This window comes from Embiotoca jacksoni, unplaced genomic scaffold (assembly GCF_022577435.1).
Source record: "Embiotoca jacksoni isolate LCO1_2020_lvr unplaced genomic scaffold, fEmbJac1.0.p SCAF_16, whole genome shotgun sequence".
Classification (NCBI taxonomy): domain Eukaryota; kingdom Metazoa; phylum Chordata; class Actinopteri; family Embiotocidae; genus Embiotoca; species Embiotoca jacksoni.
This window is the reverse complement of record NW_027185296.1, coordinates 3,998,691-4,025,556: the sequence shown is the minus strand read 5'-3', so window position 1 is coordinate 4,025,556 and position 26,866 is coordinate 3,998,691. Positions and strand designations below refer to the sequence as shown.

The 26,866-nt window shown below is 40.3% G+C and overlaps 1 protein-coding gene across 2 annotated transcripts in view; it reads left to right on the top strand.

Annotated features, from left to right (window-relative positions):
* Positions 1 to 26,844, top strand: part of atf6 (activating transcription factor 6) — a 30,724-nt gene extending 3,880 nt beyond the window's left edge. Inside the window, exons 7-16 of one of the 2 annotated variants that reach the window (XM_069150316.1) lie at positions 1,339 to 1,508; positions 8,894 to 9,079; positions 9,350 to 9,441; positions 10,971 to 11,114; positions 12,624 to 12,719; positions 12,832 to 12,934; positions 13,770 to 13,840; positions 14,785 to 14,896; positions 18,958 to 19,042; positions 25,022 to 26,844. In XM_069150316.1, the coding sequence (XP_069006417.1) occupies positions 1,339 to 1,508; positions 8,894 to 9,079; positions 9,350 to 9,441; positions 10,971 to 11,114; positions 12,624 to 12,719; positions 12,832 to 12,934; positions 13,770 to 13,840; positions 14,785 to 14,896; positions 18,958 to 19,042; positions 25,022 to 25,218 (1,256 nt within the window). In that variant the 3' untranslated portion in view covers positions 25,219 to 26,844. Of the gene's footprint in view, positions 1 to 1,338; positions 1,509 to 8,893; positions 9,080 to 9,349; positions 9,442 to 10,970; positions 11,115 to 12,623; positions 12,720 to 12,831; positions 12,935 to 13,766; positions 13,841 to 14,784; positions 14,897 to 18,957; positions 19,043 to 25,021 lie in introns of both variants that reach the window. The other variant, XM_069150315.1, reaches the window with a different exon arrangement.
* The last annotated feature ends 22 nt before the right edge of the window (positions 26,845 to 26,866 follow it).

Sequence of the window (26,866 nt, the reverse complement as noted above, 5' to 3'; positions counted from 1 at the left end):
CAAACATGATTTTTTTTTTTGTGTGTGTATGTGACCATATGTTAAAGTTAAGTCTACATTTGTAAAAACTATCCTTCTTTTGGCAATCTACCATCATAAATACCCAGTTAAGAAAGTTTGCCTCAATCCAAACCAAAGAGTGTTTATGGGCTGCCGTTGCCTTCATTCCATTATTTCTGTTGTTTTGTGGTTTAGCCTGCCTGGTTTACCAATTTCTCTCTGTCAGCAGCACCTAGTCCAATGCAAATACTTATGTCACTTCCTGGGACCCAATGTGGGCAGAGTATCTGACCTCTCTTGAAATGAATTTGAACTTGGCTCTCCCGTCTGCCTGGTAACGGCCAAGACGGCAGATGTTTAAGGCAGAGACATCCAAGTGTTGGACCCCAGATGGAAGTCCCGTCAAGCCTGCTCTGCGTCATGAAACTCATTGATTTAAGATCTCCTCAATGTTCACAGCTGAGGAGCACAACTCTATCCATCAGGGAGATGAAAGAAAGAAATCAGAGATCATTATTTCCAAGTTAGACTGTAACCAGTGCAGTCATGTATTTTTAAGGAACATACAAGCTCACAATTATTCCTGGTGCTTTTAATTCCTTTTGACTTCCATCGTCATGATGGTGAACTTGGGCACAACACAGGTGCTAGCATCACAGACATTCATTAGCAGAACTGGCTAACATTTCTCCACGATTAGCACTGACAGGCTGTTTAGCGTAAGAGGCGAATGTTGTTGGGTCATATGAAGGAATGGTTCCCGGCAGTCTCACTGGATGATGTGGGCTCCACTCTGGGAGGCTTCTTACATGAACAGGACATTAATGAACATGGACATCATTGTGTTTTATGGAAGTTTTGCTAGTTTATTTCTTTTTGGCCATTTAAAATGTGGGCACACACATACGTGCACATGTATGTGTGTTCATGCACATACAAGTCACACGCCTCTCAGTTTGGAATGTGAAAGTTTGAGAGGTCACAGGTCAAGAGGGCAAACATCTTCTCCACCTGTACTTGAAACACAAAGAGTCCCATTAAAGACGAGGGGTTAATGCAGGTCAGCAGAGGTGGGGAGGGGGTTCAAAGGACTGGACTGTACCATCTGCAGCAGGAGGCTCTTTAAACAGCTTCTAGCTGGTATAGAAAAGTAGAATAAATCTTTTTGTCATTGCTGCAAAGACGAATGTGGGATAGAAACATAAAAACAGGAACAAACTCACTCACACACATAATCGCAGTCTGCATTAGTCAATGTTAATCATATAGTAAAAATAGGATTATATTATAATGAAGACCTGTAATTTGATGATGTGTATGTTTTGCGTCTCATTGCAGGTCGTCCAATTGTGCTGTCACAGCCGAGCCAGTTACTGCAGATCCAGACGCCACAGGCCATTGCTGGCAGTGTGGTTGCTATGTCAACGCTTACCCAGGACAAGCCTATCCCTGTCGCTCCTCCCCCAGTGGTCTCTGTCACACTTCGGACCCCTTCTTCAGATGACGATGTGAGTCTATTAACACTGACAGTTTAGAGGAACAGAAGAGTACTGAATGACAAAATTGAAACTGCTGCTTTAAGAACTGTCATCCAGAAAGTGAAACATAATTCAGGAAGTTAATGGCAAAAATGAATAATGCCTTTTATTTTAATATTTTCATAGTTTACTTTGTCTTAAATGGTTGACCTTAACATAACTTTACGCTCTTATGTGGGAGATACTAATGCTATCCCAGTTTGCAAGCATGGCAGATTTACTTTTCTTTTATTATGGCAAGAACAAAACCAGCTATCCTTAATTTGTGTGTCAGTTCAGTCTGTGACTCAACATGGTTACCCAAGTTTCTGTGTATGTTGACAAGGTGACCAATGAACCTCTTTCTCTGTGGTTACAAAATGGTATACTGTTTTATGTGAAATCAGGTCAGTACCGGCTCCGACATGGCCATGGGAGCTGATTGCTGCCATTCTAGCCAATTCAATGTTCTTCCAGCAGAAGCGCCACAGCGTGTCAGTAGATAAAATTACATGCCAACTTTATTTTTGACAAAAGCCGGAATGAGATCCTGTCAAGCTCCACGGAGCATATATTTGTAATTTTGAAAGGCTTATTCTAAAGTAATGAAAACACAATTCTTCAATTCTTTCAAGTGATTATACGCTAATAAAAACAATTATAAATATTACATTTCTGCAAATAGATCAACCTAAATCCTCCACACACTAAACCCTAAAGTAGTATAATGTTCCCAAACCCTGTGTGCCTGAATGGAGATCTAATATCCCAAACAAAAAAAAAAATCGAGCACACAATGTTTGACATCCTTGTCAAACACTTTTTCCTCACCACCTGTGTCGTAGAAGTGCATGTGCCTTCAATTAATATAGCAGAAATAGAAAAAAACGCTCTTAAGGGCACTCCTTAATTCAACACTTGTGTGGACATGCAAGGGCTTGCCAGTGTGCACTTGCATGCAGCTGCATGTTTATGAGCAGCCTCATGGGCGTGCATGCAGTCGCCCACTGTGTAGCTGTGATGTTGTAGTGGCCGTGTTCTCGCTTGGACTGGATCCCGTCCAACCTAAACTCTCTCATCTTCACCTATTTTTTGTATTTGTTTTAATTTTACAAACCATTAACTTTAATTTTTGTTTCAAATATGAGAATATAGTGTTGATGGAAGGGCGTTTATACTTATTATATATAATGATGAATGCATTTTTCCACACTGAGCAGAAAAGTTATTCCACTGCATGGACCATGCCAGTCAGGAAAAGATGCAAATTACTATTTTCTTCTAAAAAGAATGACACTCAGGAACATTTATTCACCTTAAACCAAAATATCACATCAAATTTAATAATTTTTCAGTCCTGAATCAACTCAACTCAACTCGATTTTATTTGTCACACCTTTCATGAAAGAAACAATCAAATTCAGGGCACCTCAATTAAAAGCCAAGCTAAAAAGATATGTCTTAAGTTTTTTTCTTTTTAAAATGTCAGATCCTCAGGTAGACTAGTCCGAAGTACAAGGCCACAGTGGCTAAAAACAGACTCCCCATACGTTTTAGTAGAGATTCTGGGAATAACCAAGAGGCCAGCAGAAGAGGATCTGAAGGATCTGTTAGGCTTGGGCATACCTTAAAAGCAAGCCTGATAGGTTAAAACCAGCACAACATCCAAGAAACAATTTTATAACTAATGGGGAACCAGTGCAATTACTTTAAAATAGGCATTAGATGTTCTGTGTTTGTTCTTTGTCCGAGCTCATTCTGGACAAGTTGCAAGTGGCTCGTAGCCTTTTTTTAAAATTATTTTTAGAAAGACCAAACATGTTTCTGTGTCAGCCTGTTAGAGGAATTGTCTGATTTTAGCAAGTTTCCTGTGATGATAAAAGGAAAATGTTGTTATATTTCTAATGCGAGTCAAACTCAAAGCCAAGGTCACAGTCTAAGATGACTCCAAGGTTTTTGACTTGATCCGTGGTATGAAGAGCTAGTCAAAAGGTACATCTTCACCAGATGCAGCAGCACGTTGAAATGATGTAATATTAAGTGCTGACATGCAAATGGTTGTCGCATGTGACTTTATTACAAGTTTTTACTTCTTCCTAAGAAAAAGAGACGCACAATAGTTTCTACATTTAATCAGATAGTTTTATTTTCAAAAAGGGGGTAACTCAATCCAAACCTCTGTTAGAGTTACTGAAGTTTTTATGGAACCACAAACAATCCCAGATGATCATTACCGGCCTCTGCTGTTGTTTGTACCTGTGGGGTTTCGGAAACATGGACGTGTTATGTAATTGTAGAACCGTGTCAGAGCAGGACATGACTCTCAGTGTGAATGACCAAAGGTAGATCTGTCTGTGTGTGTTGCGTTCAGGGGTGATGTCAGGACAGCTGCAGTGAACAGAAAGACACATGCACAAAAACATGAAAAACAAACACACAATGTTTCTCCGGGACAGACTAATTTCTCTCTGGCTGGTTTAATGACAGTAGACACACACGCAACTGAGATGTCAGGGAGTCTCATATGGTGCTGTTAACTGCTGCACAGACTGCCCCAGTAATTACAAAATTAAAGAAGAAAACTATGTTATAGTATGTTTTGTTTATGTACGTGCTTGTGGTCTCAATAAAAGCTCACCCTCTTTTGTGCGTGCTGCTCTTATGTTTTGGTAGGAGATGTTCTTATAAAGTCCTGAGGCAACTTTACTGGGCTCTGTTTCTGATTCTTTCTTTTGAAGAGTTAAACTGCAAAATCCTCCTCTTCTAGTCAGGACTGTCAGCTTCTGCTGCACAGCCCGAGAAATGCCGTGACTTGCAGCAACTTCTCTGTCATTTCAGGTTTCGTTCTAGTTCGTCATGTCTCGCTCTCGTCTGATTTTTAGTGAGTTGAGAAACATGTTCTCTCTCCATCTCCTGTGTTTGTCTTGCTTGTTTGGCGAGAAGGACTTCCACGTTCACACCCTTTCTAATTTTCGGGCTTATATTAAAATGAATGAAGTTGCAAAAATGCATTACTGAACACGTGTTTTTAATTATTTGTGGAACGTCCCTTTAAATCATCTGCAGAAAATTTACCAAATTTTCCACCATTATCATCTTGTAGGAATAATGTGTGGCCCTGTTACATTTGAACATGAAAACATGAGTCACAACCCAATGTCACAATGGTTTATTTTATCAGTCTACTTCATTTATTTTGACATTAACCATGTTTTCCATCCATTTTTTAATGATTAACCTCAACTGAAAAGTGTCTGTTGTTTAACGAATGGTAATAGTTGACCTGTGGCTGTAAAAATAGTCGGCCACTGAGAGGGCGGAGAGGAGCATGTCCAATTATTGTGGGCATAATTGAGTCTGGAGAAGCACTTTTTGTGCCAGACCTCGAGAGCAGTGTCAAGGAATTTCAAACCCCAGAAGCCAAAACTAATATGCCTCTTAGCTATTTGTAAAGCATACCAAAGTCAATAAAGTTTATAATAGGTGATTAAAGGGGAGGGACTGCATACATTAATTGTGAGAGTGGGGAAAGTAGTTCTGTATACTTATTTCTCAAGAGAAAGTTGTGGTAGTTTAGTGGACCTTAAAAAGGCATCTTAAATAGCAACTTGAGCATTTTTTTTACACATCTTTTTGTAAAAGCTGGACAAATACTGTATGTTTAAATGATTGTCATATGCACTCTACAGTGATTTCAATAGACTGCGTTGTTTGTGTGGCTCAACAAGAAGCTCATGTGTGGCTTCACACTGTGAGAGAGTGTGTGTCTGTGTTCGGACCCTGCAGCTGTGTTCACTCGCTGTGGTTTGGCTGCAGCACATTGGTGGACTTTAGGCCGGAGGATGTGTAAAATGCCTGTTAAAGATGGCATGCTTGTGCCAGGTGTTGTATCTGCAGTATGTCTGTGTGTATGTGTCACTGTTCCTGGTTTTTTTTTTCTCACAGTACAGCATATATTGGCCTATAGGTAGCCTATGTAAGCCTGGGAGTTAAACGGCTGGTAGTGATTACATGCTTCAGACAGGTGTTGTGCACGATGAAACATTTTGCGACAGCTGTAAACAGCCATCAGGGACTGGCTCAGTGTAATGTAATGGGCTCCTACACAGCCGGGGATTTAGCTCTGTGTGCGCGCGCGTGTGTCTGTGTGTGCACATGCGTATGTGTGTTTGTGTTTGTGTGCGTGTGCATGCGTGTGTGTGTGTGTTTTAGACAAACTGAAAAACACTCCAGCCTGAAATTGCAGGCTACAACAAATCCTGCTATTAGTAGGATGGGAGGATTTATGCTCGGGGCCCCCAGGACAGCATGGTGTGATTCTGAAGGGAAAGCGGTCCTTTACACCTAGTAGAGCTCGACCGATTTATCAGTCAGACAATTTCAAAGGGTGATATTGGCCTTTCACAGATATATCAGTATTGTTGTATATGTTGTCTGACATGCACTGATGTGGAAACATTTTATCACAGAAAAAGATGATTGGGATCATTTAGAAATTGTTTCATTTGTATGTTTTTTTGGTTTTAAATTTAGAGTTATTTATAACTATTGCATTCCTAGTGAAGCGGCGGTGCAGTGGTTAGCATTATGCTGTGAGGCGATATAGGTTCCGGGTTCAAATCCGGGCCTGGGCCTTTCTGTGCGGAGTTTGCATGTTCTCCCTGTGCCTGTGTTAATTCTCTCCAGGCACTCCAGCTTCCTCCCACCATCCAAAGACATGCACCTCAGGTTAATTGGTGGTTCTACAAATGTCCCTTAGGTGTGAATGGTCTTTGTTTCCATCTGTCTCTGTGTTGGCCCTGTGATGGACTGGCGTGTCCAGGGTGAACCCTGCCTTCACCCAAAGTGAGTTTTATATATATATATATATATATATACATTTAGCGTTAAATTGTAAAATTGATCATTTCAGTATCGGCCTCAAGAATCCAGCATCAGTCGGACTCGAACACGTAGCCCAGAAGTTTATACTTTTATGTCTGTTCTTCAATATCAGTGTATTTCCAAAGCTGGACAGGAACAAGGAAACCTGATTAAAAACATCTTTCTAAAACATTACATCACACTGCTCAGATCCTGTTCGATAGAGTATTGATTTTTGTCAGATTCAGTTAAAAATCAATCATATAATCTAGGGGTGTAACAATACTTCATATTCTACTGTTTAATACAAGACTCTTAATGGAATGCACTAGTTGAGTTTTAATCATGATGCATTGAAAATCTGTTTCACTTCACCGGAGAGTTTGATTTATGTTTTATTGCCACATCTGTTTTCATTACAGTGTGCAAAACCTGTTGTTTTTTTTTTGGTCATATTGCACTACTGTAAACACACCAGACACATTACCACTCAAATTTACTGACAACATAACAGAGACAGGCAGTCCTTTTTTTTTTTAATTTTTTTTTTTTTTTACAAAACCCTGATGTAATGTATCAAATGGAAGTGTGAAATGTGTGAATTGTTTCTTCACTAACATGACCTTAAATATCGCAACGCAAAAAACAGCCACAAGACATCCATTAAACTCGTAAAATGAGTTGCTTTGCTTTTGCTCTGCTGCAACGTCTAACCCTAACACTCTTTAATAACACCTACAACAATGTAAGTTCTCGGTGGATTTCAAAATGCGGATGTGGTGAAGCTGAGCGCTGAAGAAGTGAACTGCAGTGCAAAATATGTAAAAAGCTAAACATCGTAGATTGATGTTTTTTTTCCCCTGTGGAACACATGGCACAGTTTTTAGGGTTTATAACCTACAGTTAAATCACCATTTTAACCCCCACCTGTTCAATGGAACCCTTCCCATTTGGATAGGTTAATGGTTAATCCAGCTTTTCCTTCCGGAGGAACCCTTGAGATCCTCAACGGCACTGGCACAGTCAGGCATGCTGGGATGTGTCGTTGTCGCCTTGGCAACTCACTTGTTTTTCTCTTTTCTCCTGTATTCATCCGTTGAGGAGTTATTGAGCAGGCAATCCCCTTTGGGCAACACCCTGAAGCACAATCATACAATTAGACACGTTCACACACGGCACTGTTCGGTGCACCAGCAGCTGTCTGCAGCTGGCCACTGTACAGCTGTGCCATGCTCCTCGTTGACTTTTCCCACCCACACTTAAATAGTTTGAACCAGCATCAGTGTTAGCCTCTCATCCATTCAAGTGGGCTTCAGTGAGAAATGCCACTCTGCCATTTTTTTTTTTTTTACCCCCTGCCCCACATTTTTCTCCTCAGCCTCATTGTGGAGGCGATGTGAAGTTCCCCTTGCTCTCCACTCCCTGGTAACTGCTTACTTGCAGTGTTCCCAGGCTCGGCCTAGTGGCACGGCTCCCAGATCTGGGCTGGGAGACAGAGGGGTTTCTCAGGAGACAGAACACAAATACAGGGATCCAAATAACTTAATCACCAGCGGGGCTATTAGGCCCAGGATCTAAGAGACTTACCCTGGGGAGGGTGTTTGTGTTTGGAGAAGGGCACTAGAGGGGTAGCCAGGGACTGCATGGACAATGGAGGTGTTTGGGTAAGCGCTGCCATGGGTTGTGTTAATTTGCAAGAGGTCATGTTAAGATATGCACTATTTGGATTTCAGTTCTCATCACACTGACGTCAAGCGGAAAGAATCCCGCAGCTAATGTTTTAAACTTTTTCTTCTGTATTTTTTTTCATTATTTTGTTTATTTTTTATAGACATATTTGTCTTGATTTGTAAGAAAGCCTCTCGTAAACAAATGGAGCAAATCTAAACAGAAAAAAGCTGAATATTGTGTATTTATTTAGAGAATAACTTGAGTGTGTAAGGCCAAAATAATACCAATTAAGACTGACTTTGGCTAGACTTGCTTTTATACATCCAGACCTATAACGTATATGGTGCCCCCATGTTTATGTGTCTCCGATGTGAACCCATTTCTCAAAGAGTGAAACACTCGGTAAACACGACCTCCTTCACATACAGAACAGAGGCGTTGCAGACGACCTCCTGACCTCTCAGAGAATCTCGTTGTAAATATTTTCAAGCAGAAACTCAATTGTGTGCACTTAAGGGCTCTTGTCATTCCCATGAAATCTTCCTGGTAATTTCATCGAAAAAATAAATTCTCCTGTGAATGAAAATCCATCCTTAAACCAAATCCTTTGAGAATATAGATAAACATTATGTCAGACCAGTGAGAGGAACTTATGATCTACAGTCCAACAGGTGGCTCAGGCAGGCATTTCACTGCCATCTCACACTAGCTACCTTTCTTCCTTGTTTAGATAGGTGTGAGCGGATGACGGATGAAATCCACGTCTTTTCTTGAGTAATAACTTATGTCCCATGTTGTTCTTATGTCCCTGTTTCTGTCTTTGTCACATTCTCCCTCCGAAGTCTCTGATGTCCCAGAGACAGCAGCGCATGATAAAGAACCGTGAGTCGGCCTCTCTGTCTCGCAAGAAGAAGAAAGAGTATCTGCTCTCGCTAGAAGCTCGGCTAAAAATGGCGCTGTCCGAGAATGAGGTGCTCAAGTGTGAGAATGGCAACCTCAAGAGACAGCTGGAGGGCATGCTGAGTGAGGTGAGAGGCTGCAATCCACAGCTCTGAGAGCACTTCCACACAGCCTAGTCTTCTGTGGAGATTACAGTACATGTACACAGTTAATGCTACAAGTTTGTGAAGTAACAAATGGAGATTTTTTTTTTTTTTTTTTTTTTTTTTTTTTTTTTTTTTTTAACAGCAAACTTGCAAATAAGTTAACAAGAAAAGACAAAAACTCTACACCCATACTTGATGTGTATCTGTGATTGTAGTTTGGACTATGATGTGTTTCTCTCCTTTTTCCTGCAGAATACTATACTCACTGCAACGGCACCCAAGAGGAGAGCTGTGTGTCTCATGGTGGTCTTGTGCTTCCTTGTGCTTAATGTTGGACCAATGAGGTGAGTGTGGGACAGTGGATGTCTGTATTCCTTGAAGCACCCTACACAGTAATATGACTGTGTCCAGCGGCTGAAATTCAATTCAAAGCAAAAGAACACTCATAATGGCAGAAACTGTGGTTCAAGATACACAAAGATCACTGTGACAAGTACTTGATTACTGCAGGAAAACAAATGGGAAGCCCCCATGACTCATTGTGGGAATCTCGCCTCACATGTAAGAGATTGTGCGGGAAAAAAGTTGATTAAAAACAGTGTAGGACATTTTCCGTTGAAGCAATAGGTTCTGTTTTCGCCCCCAAAGAACAAAGTTTAGGGACTTTTGTCAACTGTAAAGTGAAAAAAATTATTCATTAGTTGCCAACAGTGAAGATTTGTGTATTTTACTTTAAGTGACCGACTTTATCATTTAAAGTCATAATGCTCTCCTTTAAATAGTTCTAAGAAGTGGTATGTTGTCCTGTACTGCACATATGGTACATGTCCAGTCTCATCCTGACTGAAACAGATCTACTTGGAAGCCAAAGTGACAATTGAGAGTTCATTCGTGCCATATTGCTTTTGTATGTACAACACAGTCCTATGATGTTGTTGCCAGAGTTTATAGGACTTCATGAGTAATGGGTGAATAAGCCTGAATAAACACAGCGCTGGGTTGTGGCAAAAGTAAACATTTCCCACTCGTGAATGTGAAACGAAATCTTTCCGGCTACAAAAGTAAGAAAGAAGTCAAACGTTTAAAACATTTGAATGTGGCAGTTTTTCTTACCTCTTCTTGTAATATTAACAATTGTGACAAATTATAATGAGTTATATAAAATCACGCTGGGGGAAAAAAGAGCCTGATTCCACCCAGCTAGCAGATGGAGGGATTGTGTAATTCGAGACAAAGTCGAGCTCACGGTTCACCTCCAACTACAATGGCAAGATTCTATGTTCTCATTTTATAAAAATGTTTGTTTTCCGCTGGGAATAACTTTCTCCACAACGATGCAAGCATCGAGTTGTTGGATCCGATCATCTGGTCTGTTCTCTGTGCTGGAAATGTGCTGTCTTAGTCATTCTCTAGAGCTTCAACATGAATAAGTTCCCCAGGAACCATGAATGTTTTTATGTGTTTCGTGGTATTTACAGTAGCTGCAGTCTGTGTGTGCCTGTACCTGAGCTTGCGTCTGTGTTTTGTGTTTAGGCTCTCCTTTGGAATGTAAAATATGCCCGCTTTGAGGTCAGATCCCTTTGAAATGAAAATGCCACCCAGTGTAGTAATACCATTGTAAGTGACTGTGTGTATTTTTTCTGGTGTGTGTGTGCCCCACTGTGCTTTGGGTTGTGCAGCGGAGATCAGAGTTCAGATTCTGCTTGTGGCTAAAAACCTTCCTGTGCACAGGATGTGGGCCACATGGAATTCAGTGGTCATCTAAGCCCAGCATCAAGTTCTTTGTTTGAATTTGCTTCCTTCAACTCAATTGTCCTGATTTGACCTCACCTGTCTTCTTTTCCCTGACCTCGCCCGTTTTTTGTTTCATCAGTCTGTTTCAGGGCGGCTCCAAGCTCGAGGTGGCCTCCATGCAGCACAGCGGCAGACACCTGCTGGGTTTCTCGCCAGAGGCAGAAACTGAGGCCGTGATGGGCCCCAAGCCCCTTGGCAGCGGCCCCTCTGAGATGGCCGACAGGTAATGCGCTAAAATCCTCAGCACTCGTCACAACACTGTGTTCACCCACTAGGTCAGGATGCACCTGTGCCTGCGCTCGTTACGGCACGTGTAAACATGCGCGTCAGCTGATTACCAGCTCTGTCCAAACCTTCTGACTGCCTCCGGGCCCCTGGCGAGTTGGCTGGCAGTTGTGCTTCGAGTAACAAGGTGGGAAATTGGGGTCAGACCTTGTTTGACATACAGCTTTATTCTGTTAGTAACAGTTTATTTTTGTAAGGGTTTATATATTTTCCTTTCTTTTTTAGATGCTCTTGAGGCCCAACAGTCGCATTTGTAAATTGCATGAATAACATTCCTGTTCGTTCCATTACCTGAGCCCCCAAGTCATGAAAATTATGTTTTGCAAGGTGGTCAAGGCATCTCATGTCTCCATGGCATTGCCAGCCTGTGTTGTGTGTTAGATCTCCGTGTAGGGTATGTCAGATGTTAATGCAAACCATTCATCTGCAGTATCAGGTTCCCCAGCACCATTAAACCAGCGCAGGCAGGAAGGAACACATTAGCCTTTACAAAAGGGGTGACAGCACCAAGCGCAGCAGAGAGAAGGATGACGGGAGGAGATATGCAACCTAATCTCGGGGTCCCACTCAACAGGAAGGTGTGTGTGCTGCTAGGTTAATAAGGGCCCTTCAGTTAGAGCTATGATCAGGCCTCTGCGGTCTGACAGGTTGTCCCGGGGAACCATTTCCAGGACGGACGGGAACACGAGGCGTAGGCAACGTGTCGGCTCACATCAGGGAGGCCCTGGGGAGGGATTACGTCGGTGTTTTTTTCTTAACAAACCCCCTGCAGGTGGCCGCTAACTGTAGGTAGTCTACATCAGCACCTCGAGCAACACAATCAGTCACTCTCAGAGAGGTATTGTGTAAAATGTAATTAAAGTCAGAGTTAAATCTGATGAGGAAGGTAACGCAATGAACACTGTGTGCTGCGAATCAAGAACGTAAACCCACCGCCTGCTAACAACCCAAACTCTTGGGCTGTTTTCATCTGTCACTGTCAGCCTGCATGTGACCTGTGTGGTGGTAACACTCACTTCTCTGGAGCGTGTTTATGATAATTATGATTTAAAGCAGCATCGAGTCAGAAACTCTGCACTTCCCCCTCGGATGCAAGTCAGCGTTTTCATGCATGGATTCAGCGACTGAAGCCCTGCCACCGCTGCACATGTCAAGCAAAAATAAAACTCATTAGCAACCAGAGTAGTTTAGTATAATTGTCCCCATATTGACGCCATGCTCATTTCTCCTTTTGGTGCCGTGTTGTTATACCTACAACAGAGGGCTTGCAGCCATGTCGGCGCTCTCTCTGCCTTCAAAGCATATTCTTAATATGTGGGAAATATTTTTAGCAGATTGTTATTTGAAATTCAAACATATATTTCAGAGTGGCTTTACAGCAACAGTAAAGTTATCACTTTTTTTTTCTTCGTCTAACTGCCTCCGTGTGCTTTTTATTCGGTTTTAGCTCAGAGGATAAGGCCCTGATGGTGGTGAAGGATCCTATCTTTCTCAGACCACCTCCCCCTTGCCAGCCTCCTGTTAACAGGACCAAGTGCATTGAGTAAGTATTATTTACTGTAAGGCCTACTGTACTGTCAGTTTCCTTCTTTTTCACAAAATCAGCCAAGATTTATGTGAAATTTAAGAAAGGATACCTTGTATTTACTTGGCAGGTTGGCCCATGAGTTGAGAGGTTGGGTCCACCGTCATGAAGTGCAGCAGACCAAATCCAGGCGCATGAGTAACAGTGGACACAAGCCCACCAGGACCATTCTGGTAAATCACAGCAGCATTTTTTAGAAAGCAGGAAAACATCATCTAGTGGGACAAATTTATATGATATTCATTGCTGGCAGTGAATCCAAAATGCTAACTATTTCAAGACATTACGTTCAGCGTAAAGGTTTTTTTTGGCAATCGACAGCCTCTCTTTCACCACTGTTTCACCTTCCCCTTTTTTCTGCCTCTCATTTCTCTTTATTGAGCCGAGTTTAATCCGGCAGCCCTGAGAAAGTAAACATAACACTTGGAGGGGAGCTGTGGGATTAGTGCCCCCTGCTCTTTTTTTCCATAATTTTCTCAAAACCCTGTCAGAGTAAGTCCAGTCCACCACGAGCTGCCCTATTAGTATATACCTATTCTTCATGTTACAATAAGTAGAAAAGGTGGACGTGTTTATTTCTCACCTGTGTTGAGCTGTTTTGGCTGAAACTCTTAAAACCTGCTTGTATAACCATCCTGTAGTTTTTTAATTGTACTTCTGCTTAGCTTTGTGTGCAAGGCGCTGTCTGTTGTTACTCTACAAGATAAAAACAGTCGATTTACTCTGTTAATAACAGGGATTTTCTTTGAGTCTTTCTCTTTTCCACGACAGCCTTAAGATGTCTGAACTAGATGTGTTTTACCAGGAGAAAAACCTTGCTTCTGGAATGTACTGTATGTTTTGATCTCTAGAAATTTTGAAACGATAGTCAGCTGCAATGTTTTGAGCATAGTCTGTATTTATGTATCATACAGTGTTGCCAGCAGTTTATCCTGCGGTCTTACAAGGTTACCTTGATGTAATTATAAAGAGATAACAGTTTTTGTTTTTTGTGTTTTTCCCCAGCAGAAAACAGACAATAAGGAGGCTGAGAGTGCCCAGATTGTAACAGTCCAATACACAGAAACTACGGATGAAAAGTCAGTAAAGGCCTGCTGTGTTGTATTTATGTCAAGTTCATACAAGGAAATACAATTTTTTTTTTTGTTGTGTTTTGCTTTCATTCAAGCTTGAGTATTAAGTAGTGTATTTGCAGCTTCATTACATAAAGCATCTGTAGACAAAACAAACTGCTGTGTTTCATTGTTTCAGCTATGCTTGACCAAAGTGTTTCTTTAAATATAACTAGTTTTTACAATCTGACATAACTGATTTTTAAAGATGACCCTTGCACATTGCTTTAGAGGTTTGGCGATAAGTTAGAACCATTTTCTACTGTGCAGTTTCGATCAGACAGATGGAGTCAATACCTTTTTGGCAGTTGTTGGTTTTTTTTCCACAGTTTTATGTATGACTATAAAGTGTTTAAATATAGAGGAGAAAGAAAATAAAATCCCTGTCAGAAGTTAACCTCTGCAGAGCCTAGGCTTGGCCACAATGAAAACAGAAATAAACACAAAACAATAGTTTTCAAGAATGACATTTTGTACCCAGGGAGTATAGGTTGCCCTCACCTACTGTCTGTGTACACTGTGACACTGAGCAAGCAAACTTTACTCAGATGCAAATCCATGTGATTGTTTCATTCAATGTGATTAATTGTTGATCAATATGATTGGATTATCTTTTTGTTACATCAGGGTTTGGAGTTTTTTTATATATATATATATATATATATATTGGAGTTAAACAGAAATATTATATAGTTGAATTGTTTGTCTACGTAAAAGTGGCCAAATATAATACAGGTTACTCAAGCAAAACATTGTCCATCAGCACCTTATCAGTGCTATACATGCCCACATATCAGTTCATTCCCAATTTCCGTCTCCACATTGTTCTAAATATTTTTCACTTTTTTTTTTTTTTTTTTTTAATATATATCTTTCTTATATTTATCTGTAACCCTGTAATTCTCCTGCAGGAATCCTGGCAGTGAGCTGCAGGTGTACTATGCACCTCAACACACCTACGGTGACTTCTTCGATGAGCTCAATCGCCGTGGCGACACTTTCTACGTAGTGTCTTTCCGTCGGGTGAGTTTGAGTTTGCCTCCTGCATGACACTGTTTGTGCGCTGGCATCCACTTTGAGTCTGACACAGAGGTTAAGCTGAACACATAAAGTAAAATTAGAGGAAATTTCACAGCTCAACACAAATAAAATGTAATTCCATTATTATCTGTCATAAAATTTCGATTAATATGAACTGCTCAAAAAAAGTGAGTCAATAATTATATCAAGACTAACTTATGAATCATAAATTATGTATAATAGGTCATTCCGTCAACAAATACTTTCATTTGAGAGGAAAGGGTCAGGGAAGAGATGCAAAGTCCACACCCAGGGGTGTAACTTTCCAGTCCAGTTTTTTTGGTCTGTTGGCAATCATTAAGACCATGTTTTAGAAGCTTGTGGCCAATTGTAACTGGTGATCAGCATGGTCTTTATTCCTTAATCCACCAAACCTGTTTTTAGTTGTCTCCTAGACATCATATTCACCCCATAAATATGTGTTTTTTTTTATTTTTTTTATTTAGCCCCCAACATTACACCCTTTAGTGATAGCCAAATAAAAATAAAGCTTCTTTTCTTGATGGAAAACTTTTTTTCTTAAGAGTTTTTTTTATATATGATTTTATATGTATTTTAAATTTTATAAACTTCTATTCTATTGTCACTGAACAGTATCAACAAACACACATTCATTTCCATTGTAACATAAAGAAATGGTTAAGTACTCTAACAACCAGCCTTATAAGACCGAATCTCTTCTTGCTGTTCTCTGACATGAAGATACTGTGTGTTTCTTCCCAGAACATGAGTTTCAAAAGCAGCACCATGTTCTGTTGGGACAGAGGAGCATTTAATATCACAGTGTTTACTCTGGGAGATGTTAAACTCTAAAATCCTCAGGGTTACTCGGTGTGGCGCGAGTTTTGAAGCATGTGGTCAAAGATCAAGACCCCCTTTTACCAAGCAAGTCACAGTGGTTTGGCTCTTAAGTTGTCATGGTGACGGCAACGACAATGATAACAATGGTGCACCCGAGGTGTAGGCCTCTACAGGTCAAGTAGCCATCCTTCAGTTTGTAGCAGCTGTGTGATGCATGAGGACTGAGGGTGTTCGAGCCTTTCCAAAATAAGAGTAAAATCATACTTTGTATCTAAAACGTTTTACATCCAAGAAAAAAACGTATTTTAATCAGAACAGTTAAATATTAGATATAATTTTCTGAGATTGATCTTTATTGAGCTGTTGACACAATATAGGGAAAGTAGGCTTTGTAATTATTTAAAACATTTGAATATTTTAATATGCAGATTTAGGGCAGGCAACTTTTCTCATTTTCCTTGTCGGTTCATCCACCAGTTATTTTCTCAATTAACTGATTCCATCAATATCATAAATGTCAGAAAATAGTGGAAACCGCCCATTACAATATCTAAAAGCAGTGTCTAAATTCTGACTGTTTTGTCTACTTAACATTCCAAAAACAATTATCTTCAATTAATCAGTTATCAAATAGTTTCTGATTAATTTGCTTTTGGTGGATTTATTAATTAGCTGCTTCAGCTCCATGCGATGTTTTAATTGTCACTTAATCATGTTATATTCATGATAAATACTACACGTCCTGCCTTCTTTATTACATGACAGCTCTGTTTAAATGTTGTTGTTTTTCGGGGTTTTTTTGTACTGAATTGAACTTTGAATATATTGGACAGTTTGAGTTTGAATAATCAAAGATGCATTATTGGGTTGGGTTTTTGGGTTGATTTGAAGAAGAAAAAAATTCACTTCATAGTAAAAGTCGCAGTCCAGGTAAAGAGCGTCGATGACAAGCCTGTAAATCAGTGTGACCTTTTCAATTCTTAAAGACCTTTATTAGCTTTTCTCGGTCAGTTTATTTGCCTGTATTTTGTTTCCTGGGATTCAGTGTGTGTGTGTGTGTGTGTGTGTGTGTGTGTGTGTGTGTGTGGATAACAGGAGGGATTTCTTTTACTATGTGTGTGTGTGTTTGTTTTTTGTTCCAGTCAGTATGATGTTATTACAGGACTGCCAAAGCTCTGGATTAAATTTTTAATTTGTTTAGATTTTAAAGCCAGTCACTACCAATTCTGACTTTTGTCCCTCTTGGCAAAAATATTTTGCAGACTTCATCACGTCTGGTTCTTGCCCTCTTCAGCAATTGAGGTTACTCTACACTATGTTGGGTTGGGGAAATGGTCAAGTTGAGGACAAGGTTACTTTAGGGCCTCACCATTAACACCTGTGTCTTTGTTTAAGTGTGAAATGAGGTGAGGCGATGGAAGAAAAAAAAAATCTCGAGAAGAAGAAAAAAATATCTGTAACACCATCTGTCTTATTCTAGCATCACTTTGCACTCTTGCTTCACTTCTCGTGTGGTTTTAGCACCTGTGGCTTTATGTAAGTGTGCATTGAGGTGAGGTGGTGGAAACACTGGCAGCTTTTTACTGTGGATTGTGTCCAATAAGGTTCAAGGAAAATCCACCCATTGTCATGGCAGCAGCAGCAGCTGTTAGGTTAGCTTGACAAGTTTGCAGATTCCCTGATAAAGAGCAGTCATGTGGCTGGTGTGTTTTCCTACTTCTTTCCATTCTCCAATCACAGACACACTCTCATTTTTACTATGTAGTTCTCCCTCTGGTGGTTTCTAGATTATCCTTAATGCCTGACAGTGACCTCAACATATATCACAGCATACTGTTTATTCAGCGAAAGATGGTAGAACAACCCTACAAATGAACAGACACAGATTACCTTTCAGTGTTATTTTAATAAAACTGGTAAAGAACACTTTCTCATTTATCATAATGACGAAAGAAAGTCTCATTGCTCCGTCCTATCTTCTCCTTGTAATCCCTCTCCCAAGCTCTGACTACACTCCCATCTGTCGTCACCTTTAACGCCCCTCATTTTTCATTTCACGCAGGCTGAGTTCCACAAGCCAAGAGTGATGGAGTCAACCTGTTTTCAGTTGGTCTCTTGGTAGTTGGTAAACCACAGAAAGCTGCCATCTTAAAAGTGAGACCAAGTCATGGGGGATTTTGCGGCAGAGTTAATTCTCACTGTTTATTCTTGTTTTTTAAAGGGGCACTCCACCAATTTTACACTTGAAGTTAATTTTACCAAGAGTAAACACTACCACCGGTTACATGACGTCTTTTCAATTATGTAGGCCCAAGGGTTGTGTGTAATCATATTGAGGTACTGTTAGCACAGCATCCTGTGAGTTAGCGAGGTGTTTGGTAGGTGAAGACAGGTAGTAAAATTTTGTCAGTCGACCCTTGCGGTGTTATTCTGCAGTAGTACAGCACTTTGTGAGTACTTAAAAAACAAACTTTGTAAAAATAACCCTGATGATTATGGATGAAAAATCAAGACATCTCAACCTGTAGTGCTTTGATTTCAACCATTATTTTCATATTTCATGAAAACAGTGCTGAATATGAACTGTTACTTCATGCTACCACTGCTTGTATGCATGACTCAACTGTTACAACCACTTTTATCAATACCCTCACCCTGGGTCATTTTGAAACAATCACTGTATCATCATGATGCGTAGTATTTCAGCTACTGGAACTGTTATAAATAGCTTCTGTGCAACACATTAGACAATGCGAAGACAGGGTTTTAAGCTGCAGTGGATAGAAATGCTAAAAGTAAAATCAAAAATGAACCACACACATTAATAGCGCTGTGAATGAATTGTTACATCATCTAAAAAGTAAGTCACACATCTACTTAATCTTGAAAGAGCAACAGATGAGCAGAACTACTAAATCAAAGGATCCCAATAGGTCCTAATACAACAACAAAACAATTAGATATGTATGAGGTAAATTCTGATGAGGAAATTGTGAATGGAGAGATGTAGAAAATATGTAAGGTAATTTAGGGATGAGATGAAATGTCAGAAAATGCTCTTTACTCTTCTCTTCACTTCACAGTTACTGATGCACCCGTTTTCAGAACAAGTCATAAACTGAATCTTGATCAACAAACACACATAGCCAACCATTTGATTTGCCTCTAATTGAGTTTTATTTTCTCTTCTTCTTTGTTCCCAGGATCATCTTCTACTTCCCGCCACCAACCACAACAAAGGACGTCGACCCAAGATGTCTTTGGTGTTGCCAGCCATGAACATAAATGGTAAGCGCTGCAGCACAGACACAACAGTTGGGGAGTGTGGTCATTCAACACAATGTAACAGATGACGGACAAGCTGGGAGCAGATTCAGAAACACGTCTCCCCACAAGAATGCATTACTTATGGCCTAAGACGAAATTGAAATCTTTTTGGTTTTCAAGCCTATTAAGGTGATACTGATCCTTGTTCTCCTCTTTGCTGGTACTTTTTTGAATCTACCTCCTTTGAACCAAGATTTGTGTTAAATGAGTGCTTTCTTTGCCAAAAAGGGTTATTGACATCTGGTGTCTTGTTAGTAGAAGGTCTCTGCTCCCTCCCTCAGAGCCCATTATGTAGTTTTTTTTTATGTCCTTCAGCCTCTGATTATACTCAGTTATGTCTAGCAATACTGCAACCTGTCTGCATAACCACAGACTGAACCACACACAGACACAAACAAAACAAGCCTTTTTTTTCTCCAATGTGATTGTTTCCTTTTAGACCTAATTTTACAAGATTTTAAACTGAAAATGTTTAGGCCTTATTAGATGTACTGCTATACAATGTTATTAAAATGTTCTAACTATTATATTAGATTATACTGTTGTAAAGCAAAACAGTTTTAACATGCCATTTTGCTAGATACCAAAATGTAGAGTGACACATCTTTGTTTTCATCACTATTTACATAATTACCTGAATTTTTGGCTTTACATTCAGTGCATATGCAACAGTGTTTTATGAACGAGGACAACAGATGCAATTAGTGCAGTTGTGTTTGAGCTTTGATGATTTAATTCTCTGGTCCATACTGGAAAAAAGAGTTTTCCCTGGTCCACTTGAAAATTGTATCACCTTGGTTTGAGTACGAAAATTCATTCACTGTCATTGTCGTGAGCAACGGCTGCATGCTAGTGATAGAAAATTAAATTACTTTCAGGCAAATTCAGGTCCACTTCAGATTATAGAGCAGGGACGCAGCTCATGTAACTTCATTTACACTTGAAAATTGCATTTCAATTCAGCTCGTCATGGTGGGTGGCGGTCAGAGTGCGCTTTGTTGCGGTTTGGGGGCTGGTTTCCAGCAGACCATTCGACAAGCAGTCACCTATTTGTTTGACCGCCTACCCTCAAAAACAAACACACAAGAAACATTTCAACACGGGTCTACATGTGGTACGCCTCAGTGTCTCAACACTCGATCAGCAAAAATCTTGGACTTCCACTGGTGCATTTGTTGCCTTTTTTTTTTTTTTTTTTTTTTAACCAATTATTAAACTTTACACATGTTCTTGATTTCCATGAGCTCATCAGAACTTTTGTCCTCGGGCCATCGGATCTGCTGGATTATCAATATGGTACGTCAAAGTTAGGTCATCAGAGGTTTCAGTGGAAAGAAGGCGTCTGTGTCCAAATACTGCAGAGTTGATTATCAGGTGGCGTGATTTTCACCAAGTGAACAGAAAGGAAACCTGCTCGAGAGAGAGTGAGTTTATCTGTGGTGTGAGCAATTAGCAAAGACAGTATGTTGTTGTTGTTGGTAATTGGAACTGTCATTTTTTTTTATCAGAAATCCTCTTGTTCCTCTGTCATCTCCCCGTATGCTTCTGGCGAAGCACCAGCAACAGATTTGATTAGAGTTTCAGCGAACCCTCAGAGGGGTGAGTCAGTGGAATATGAGCCTCTTCCTCAGCAGGGTTGACTTGGCCATTGAAAATCTTTTTTCTGGGAGAGGGGTGTTAGATGAAGATTGATGAAAGTAAACATTGTTCTTGGTTGGTCTTGTCAGGGAGGAATGTTTAAGGTACGTGCTGGTCAGATGGCCCATTCAAAAAGTAGTAAATTGTGTAATCCAAGACCTTCTTTTCAGCTAATTGTTCAAATGGCCAAACAAAGGTGGCATTCATGGCGGAATATGGGGTCTGGTTCGCCCCAGGAAAGTGGTCTTTGATTTGCACAATCTGTTATAGATGCCTGCAGTGAGTTGCAAATGGAAAACATTGTGTTCCTCTCTGCCTCATTTAGGCATTAGTGCGTTTGCATCTAATAAATTGGTTGGGTTGTGTGGTTTTATGTTAGAAAACACCACAACTGCTCCTCTTGGTAGTTCCTCGTTGATCTGACGGAGAGGACTGTATTTAAAAAAAAACAAGCCGACAGAGGCTGACGGAGCAAAGGATGGCAGTGATTCTCTTGTAGCACAACACAACAGTCCTCCCTCCTTTTACGTATAAAGCCCCCCATGTGCCACACAGATGAAAGCCTTCAAGTAGCATTTTAGATTTATGTTGTCTCTGTTTGAAACTTTGAAGTGATTAATTGCAAATGTACATATTTAGTTGGGCGAGACCCTTTCGGAAAGTACAAACACTGTCCTCCTATTGGAGCGCGGACGCTCCACAGTGGAAGATAATTCTTTCCAGCTCCCTGTTGCTGCTCTCCTTTTAGGAATGCCTTCCTTCTCCAGTCACTAAATGGTTTTCATCTGGAGGAGATGGATAGACTCTGCTAATCTGGAGCATTCGTTTGGTCCGTCTTGGACCATAACCGAGCGTCGAAGATCGAGACTTTGATGTATGCCGTCGTCTGTTTCTGTCTCACTGCTTGTCCACGGTTCAGGGGGTTCTGTTAAAGTTGCCCAACCTTCACCTCTTTGATTCTCTCTGAAAACATCTCTGGCTCAACAGTGACTCCTTGTAAGGACTGAAGGGTGTTTATTTAATGATCCTTTCAGTTTGAAAGTAGCTCAATCAAGTGGAAGCGACATGTTTGGAGGAGAAGAATGTTTCGGGGTTGACATCATTTACAGGTGGATCACTCGTGGTAGATGCACTGCAGTCTATTTTTATTTCTCGGAGATTGTACATGTGCACTGTACTAACTAACAGGCAGCTTTCACTGGGGGCTCATGTGGAGCTCTGTACCACTGGCAGACTTGGGGGTCAGATTTTCCTACCACTCTAATCAAAACACAACATCCCCACCAGCGCATTCATACCGAAACCAAATGTCTAACCCTGGCCACTCTTTCAAAGTAAAATTTCTACTTCTGCCAGTGATTATATGCCTCAGTAATTTGTTGTTGGCTCTTCCTTGACTCCTTTAGTCCAGGCTGAATACCAACAACTATGGGATTGAATGCAGTTACATTTTGACATTCATGTTTCCCAGAGGTTGAGTCCTGCCAAACATGAGTTTCCCTCCAACACTAGCATCACATTTAAATTCTTGATTTTTAGTGACCTGCCTCAAAAAACTTTAGATGGATTACAGTAAAACTTACTACAGACATCAGGATGCATTTTGAGCACTTCACGATCTGCTCACTTTTCGTTTGGTGTCATCATCTAGCATGGCTGTAGACTTGCTCTTTTTGCTCTATCACAGTCATGACAAAATTTTTTTACTGGTTAGCATTACCCTATTGTTCACCATTGGATTCAATATTGTACTATGTCTCATCATATATATATAGATAACTCTTTGTTTTCTAAATAAAAGCCAAGGATATTTTTTCTTTTCTTCAGTTTCTTTATTAAAATAGCCGACATTAATGGGTTGCGTGAATGTTAAATTACCCTCATGCATGTTTTTTTTACCCAAGTCATGTTTAGTAATTTTGTGATTAGACTTTTCAATGAATTCCTTCCTTTCTGACGTAAAGAGGGGATAAATAAGCTTCCTTCATGAACATGTCCTCAGAGTTTGTTCCAATCTGGCAGCCAACATCCTCCTGAGATGCACTCTCAGGTTTCCTCAGATGCCTTGTTGCCAGACATCGGGCCTTTATCAGCGTACACCAGCTCATTGTGTCGCTGAGACTTTCTGTACCCTTTCCAGATGGCATGAGTAAAAGGGGGTGTAAGACCATGCACAGGAGGACGGTGGATTTGGCAGCCTCTTCAAAGAGTTGCTATTTGAAGTTGGGCCTCGAGCTGGTGTGTTTCCTCTTCCACTGTTCTGGCCTCTCAAACAGTTGGCTAACTAGAAGTTAGACAGTTTGGTAATTTGGTGAAAGATAGATGTAAACAGAGTGGGATATTAAATGTGAGTCATCAATTTGGATAATTACGGCCCACACATTAAAGTGTAATTATTGTGTGCTTACAAAATCATTATGGGGTTCACTCATTTAATGAAGGAGTGACAAAGCATGAAGTCTAACTGAAAAACTAATAACTCTCCCATCAACTTCAGCTGTACTTTGTGCTAGGTCATACATATTACTAATCAGTATTTTTATTTCAAGCATGGAGGGGGGCTGAATTTAGCGTATAACTCTTGAGTGCCTCTGCTTTAGAGAAACTATTTTCAAGTCTTGCTGAACAGCACCTATTGCCAGCCTGGTGTTCCAGACCCAAATTTACTTATACTGTATATGTGTCTGGTTACACTCAATTGGTGATTGCTTGCAGTCATTGCATCCTAATGGACATAGACCACAAGTTTATTTTTGAAACTATTTGAGCAGCCTTTAACTAATTGCCGTTGACCACCATATGACGTATGTGATGCACCGAAAATCGACCACAGCCATCATTTTTGCAACTACTTTAGCCACCCTGACTGGTTGCTGATTGTTCTGCCCTTCAGAGTGGCTGAGTGAACCTTAATACCAACAGGGTTCCCAGACTACAGTCACAGAAAAAAATCTAAGCTGTGAACAATAGTCAAGCTAAATCATTGAGCACAATTGACTAATAAGGCCAAATAATGATGTTGAGATCTGGCACAGGTAGAGATGAGTCATCAATTCTGCAAAGTGTAATTTTTTTGTTCTACACTAATATCTACCTGTACATTGTTGGTGGCGATGAAGATAAAGATGAAGTAACATTGTTGCAAAAGACCCCAGAGTATTGTCTGAGTATTGTCAACTAAGCATTAGTGTGTTTTATTGCATATACATGTTACTTTTCATTTATAAGGGGAAGCATTTATTTAAAAAAATCTCTATTAAAGTGCACCTCCAAGAGCTCGGCTTGAATGTACAGTAGCGAAGGGGAAATAAATCATTTGTGATCTTATCAAGCTGTATGGAGATAACTTTTCCAGTTTCACTTCAGACAGAAGCCTAATTTGAGATAGACGTAGCATGACCGCTAGAAAGATTTCCAGGGAGATGTCTGTTGAAACAGTGCAGCCATTTGAAAAGTTCCAGTTTCACTGCAGGTGCAAAAGAGGAAGTTTAGCAGAGGATGAAGTCATACCCTGAGTTAAAAGGACTAGCTTTCTAATGTTATGGACATCTGTGGAATCTCCCAGCTGCAGAAGGAACTATTGTATAGTGTCTGATGAACTCTTCCTGCCTCTTCTTGTATACGTCCCTCGATATCCTGCAGGGAGGCAGAAGAGTCTGATGTCTTGCACAGGTGTCTGGAAAAAAAGGCTGCAGCTTTTAAACAATTTGAAGCACCCAGGCATTTTAAAGAGGCCTACAGCTCCATTTCTGGATCATATACGAGGGCACTAAAACGGAGTGTCCTGTGTTTGGCTTGTGTGTTCCATATGGGGAATGTTGTCTCCACCAACACACAAAAGAGACCACACATTTTTAAGTTCTTCTCCGAACACAACAAGAAGGATCTTGACTCATCATCAGTGACTGCTGTCTCTTTCGCTGCCATACTCTTTCCAGACTTTCTTCTTTTCTCCTCTCCAGCTTGCATGTCCTGCTCTTGTTTGGAGTTGTTTTGTTTATCTCCATGATGGCGAAATCCAATGTGTGACTCACCTCTGGACTGTAACCCAGACTCCACCCATTTTCACTGAGGTTCTCACTCCCCCCTACCGTTTCAAACAATACTCCTTACACTCCCAAAAATACCATCTCTTATCACATCTGTCTACAAAAGGAATGACAAAATAACTGGCCAGTAATAATGGCAAGCGTTGAGGAAACCTCTTTTCTTGGTATAAGTCCAGTCCGCTGGGTGAACTAGAGTAACTGAATACACGGATTGAGAGCTGACACCCTTCGTCTTCCTTTCTTGCCATTACAGACAGCATCATACAGGATAAAGAGTTCGAGGTGATGATGCAGATTGACTGTGAAGTGACGAACACCAGGATCCTCCACATCAGGTCCTCCAGCATCCCACCTTTGCTCCGGGTCAACCACACAGACACGTTTTACCAGCGTACCCCGACTGACAGCCAGGCTGCTCCTCCAGTCGGTGTGTTAATGGGGTCTGCTTAAAATCACCATCTGCACATTCTTTTGTAACTCCTTAACAAAACCCACAAATGAAAACACAAGATAAAATCCCACTTTTGTTTTTGGTAGATTAAGAACATTTTCAACCTGGTGTGCTCCCACTGACATTTTTCTGTTTGTGAGTGGATGTGCTCTGCAGAAATGTAGTCATCAGAATACAAAGGAGGCTGTTAGCCACATTCTTTAACCGGGGCAGATATCCAGAGGTAGTCTGTAATAAGGACCGAGCAGACGCAAGCTCCTTGTGTGGTAACACTGACTTCTCCCTGTAACCCCAGATGCCCCACATAAGGGTAATTGTTTAGCAGCAGGGGGCTGAGCATTGAACCTTCAGTCACCCCGTCATAACACAAATAATTTTACTCCATGCAGCTCTCCTCAAGTCTGCCCCTTTTTCTTTTTTTTTCTTAAAGTCTAGAGCTTTAGATTTACCCACTCAACATCAATAAAAACAGAAAAATACATTTTTGATGTAAGTGCTTAGAAACATAATTTCTGTGAGTATCTTGGCTACAAAATGGAGTGCTGTCTCTCTTTCTGTATTTTTTGGAATACAGCACATTTTATGAGAAGACATGCCAGATTAATTACCTGCAGCAACTGGGGCAGTCAGTAAACTCAGGAAGTCAGGTGATCTGTGAAAGCTAGCTGGCTGACCACTATGTTGTTGGCTGGTTTCCATGTTTCCACGTGCTCTTTTTTTTGCACTGTATTGAAGAAGAATTTTAGGACTTAATTTTAGGGTCTTTGCACTGTGTTTCACATATTCCTGAACAGATTTGGATACTGTACATATATATTTCTATTACTATGTTACGGTAAGCTTCTGTGGTTTGATGAAATTCACTCATTTCTGCTGCTTCTGTCAAAATGTATGAATATTTTTTTAACATTTTCTTTAGCTGTCCACTTTGTGAATACTTTTTATTCTAACTGACAACAAAAAAAACTCAGTGACATATTAAATACACAATAATATATTTAAAATAAGACTGGGTGGACATTTGGAAACAATTTTTTTATAGTTCAGCTAAAAAAGACACATGTTTGACATACAACCACTAGTGGAAAACATTATACGAGTCCTGACTTCTCCGTCCAGAGGGTACAATGGGCTTTTATTTTGGTGCATTTAAGACTATTGGCATTGAAAACTGCTGGGATATCTGTGTAGAGTTTGATTTTAGTTCTAATTTGTGGTAATATTTGCACTACAAATGCAGAACAGCTCTGCCTTAAATTCATGTGTTTTTTTTTTATATCTATAAATGGGGGTAAATTTAAGTCATATTTAATAAATTGGTTCCCTGTTTCTTATTCCAGGCCAGTTGATAAAATGACATAGACCTTTCTAAAAGTGCATTTTCTTTTAGCTACAGGATTGTGTTTTCGCTCAACAGATGCCCATAACTTGTGTTGTTTAAAGCTATTCTTTGTGTGTTGTTTCCGTTTTGGTTTCAAAAATATATTTGATTCACCACAGTGTTTTCACTGTGTCCCAGCTGTAGTTTAGTACAAAGTACAATTTAAAACTTGTGAGGTTTGAGGATTTTTTTTTTGTATTCTATTGTGTGCATAAACCAAAATAAACACTGGATTTTGTCAGTATACCTGTGTGTGTGTGTGTGTG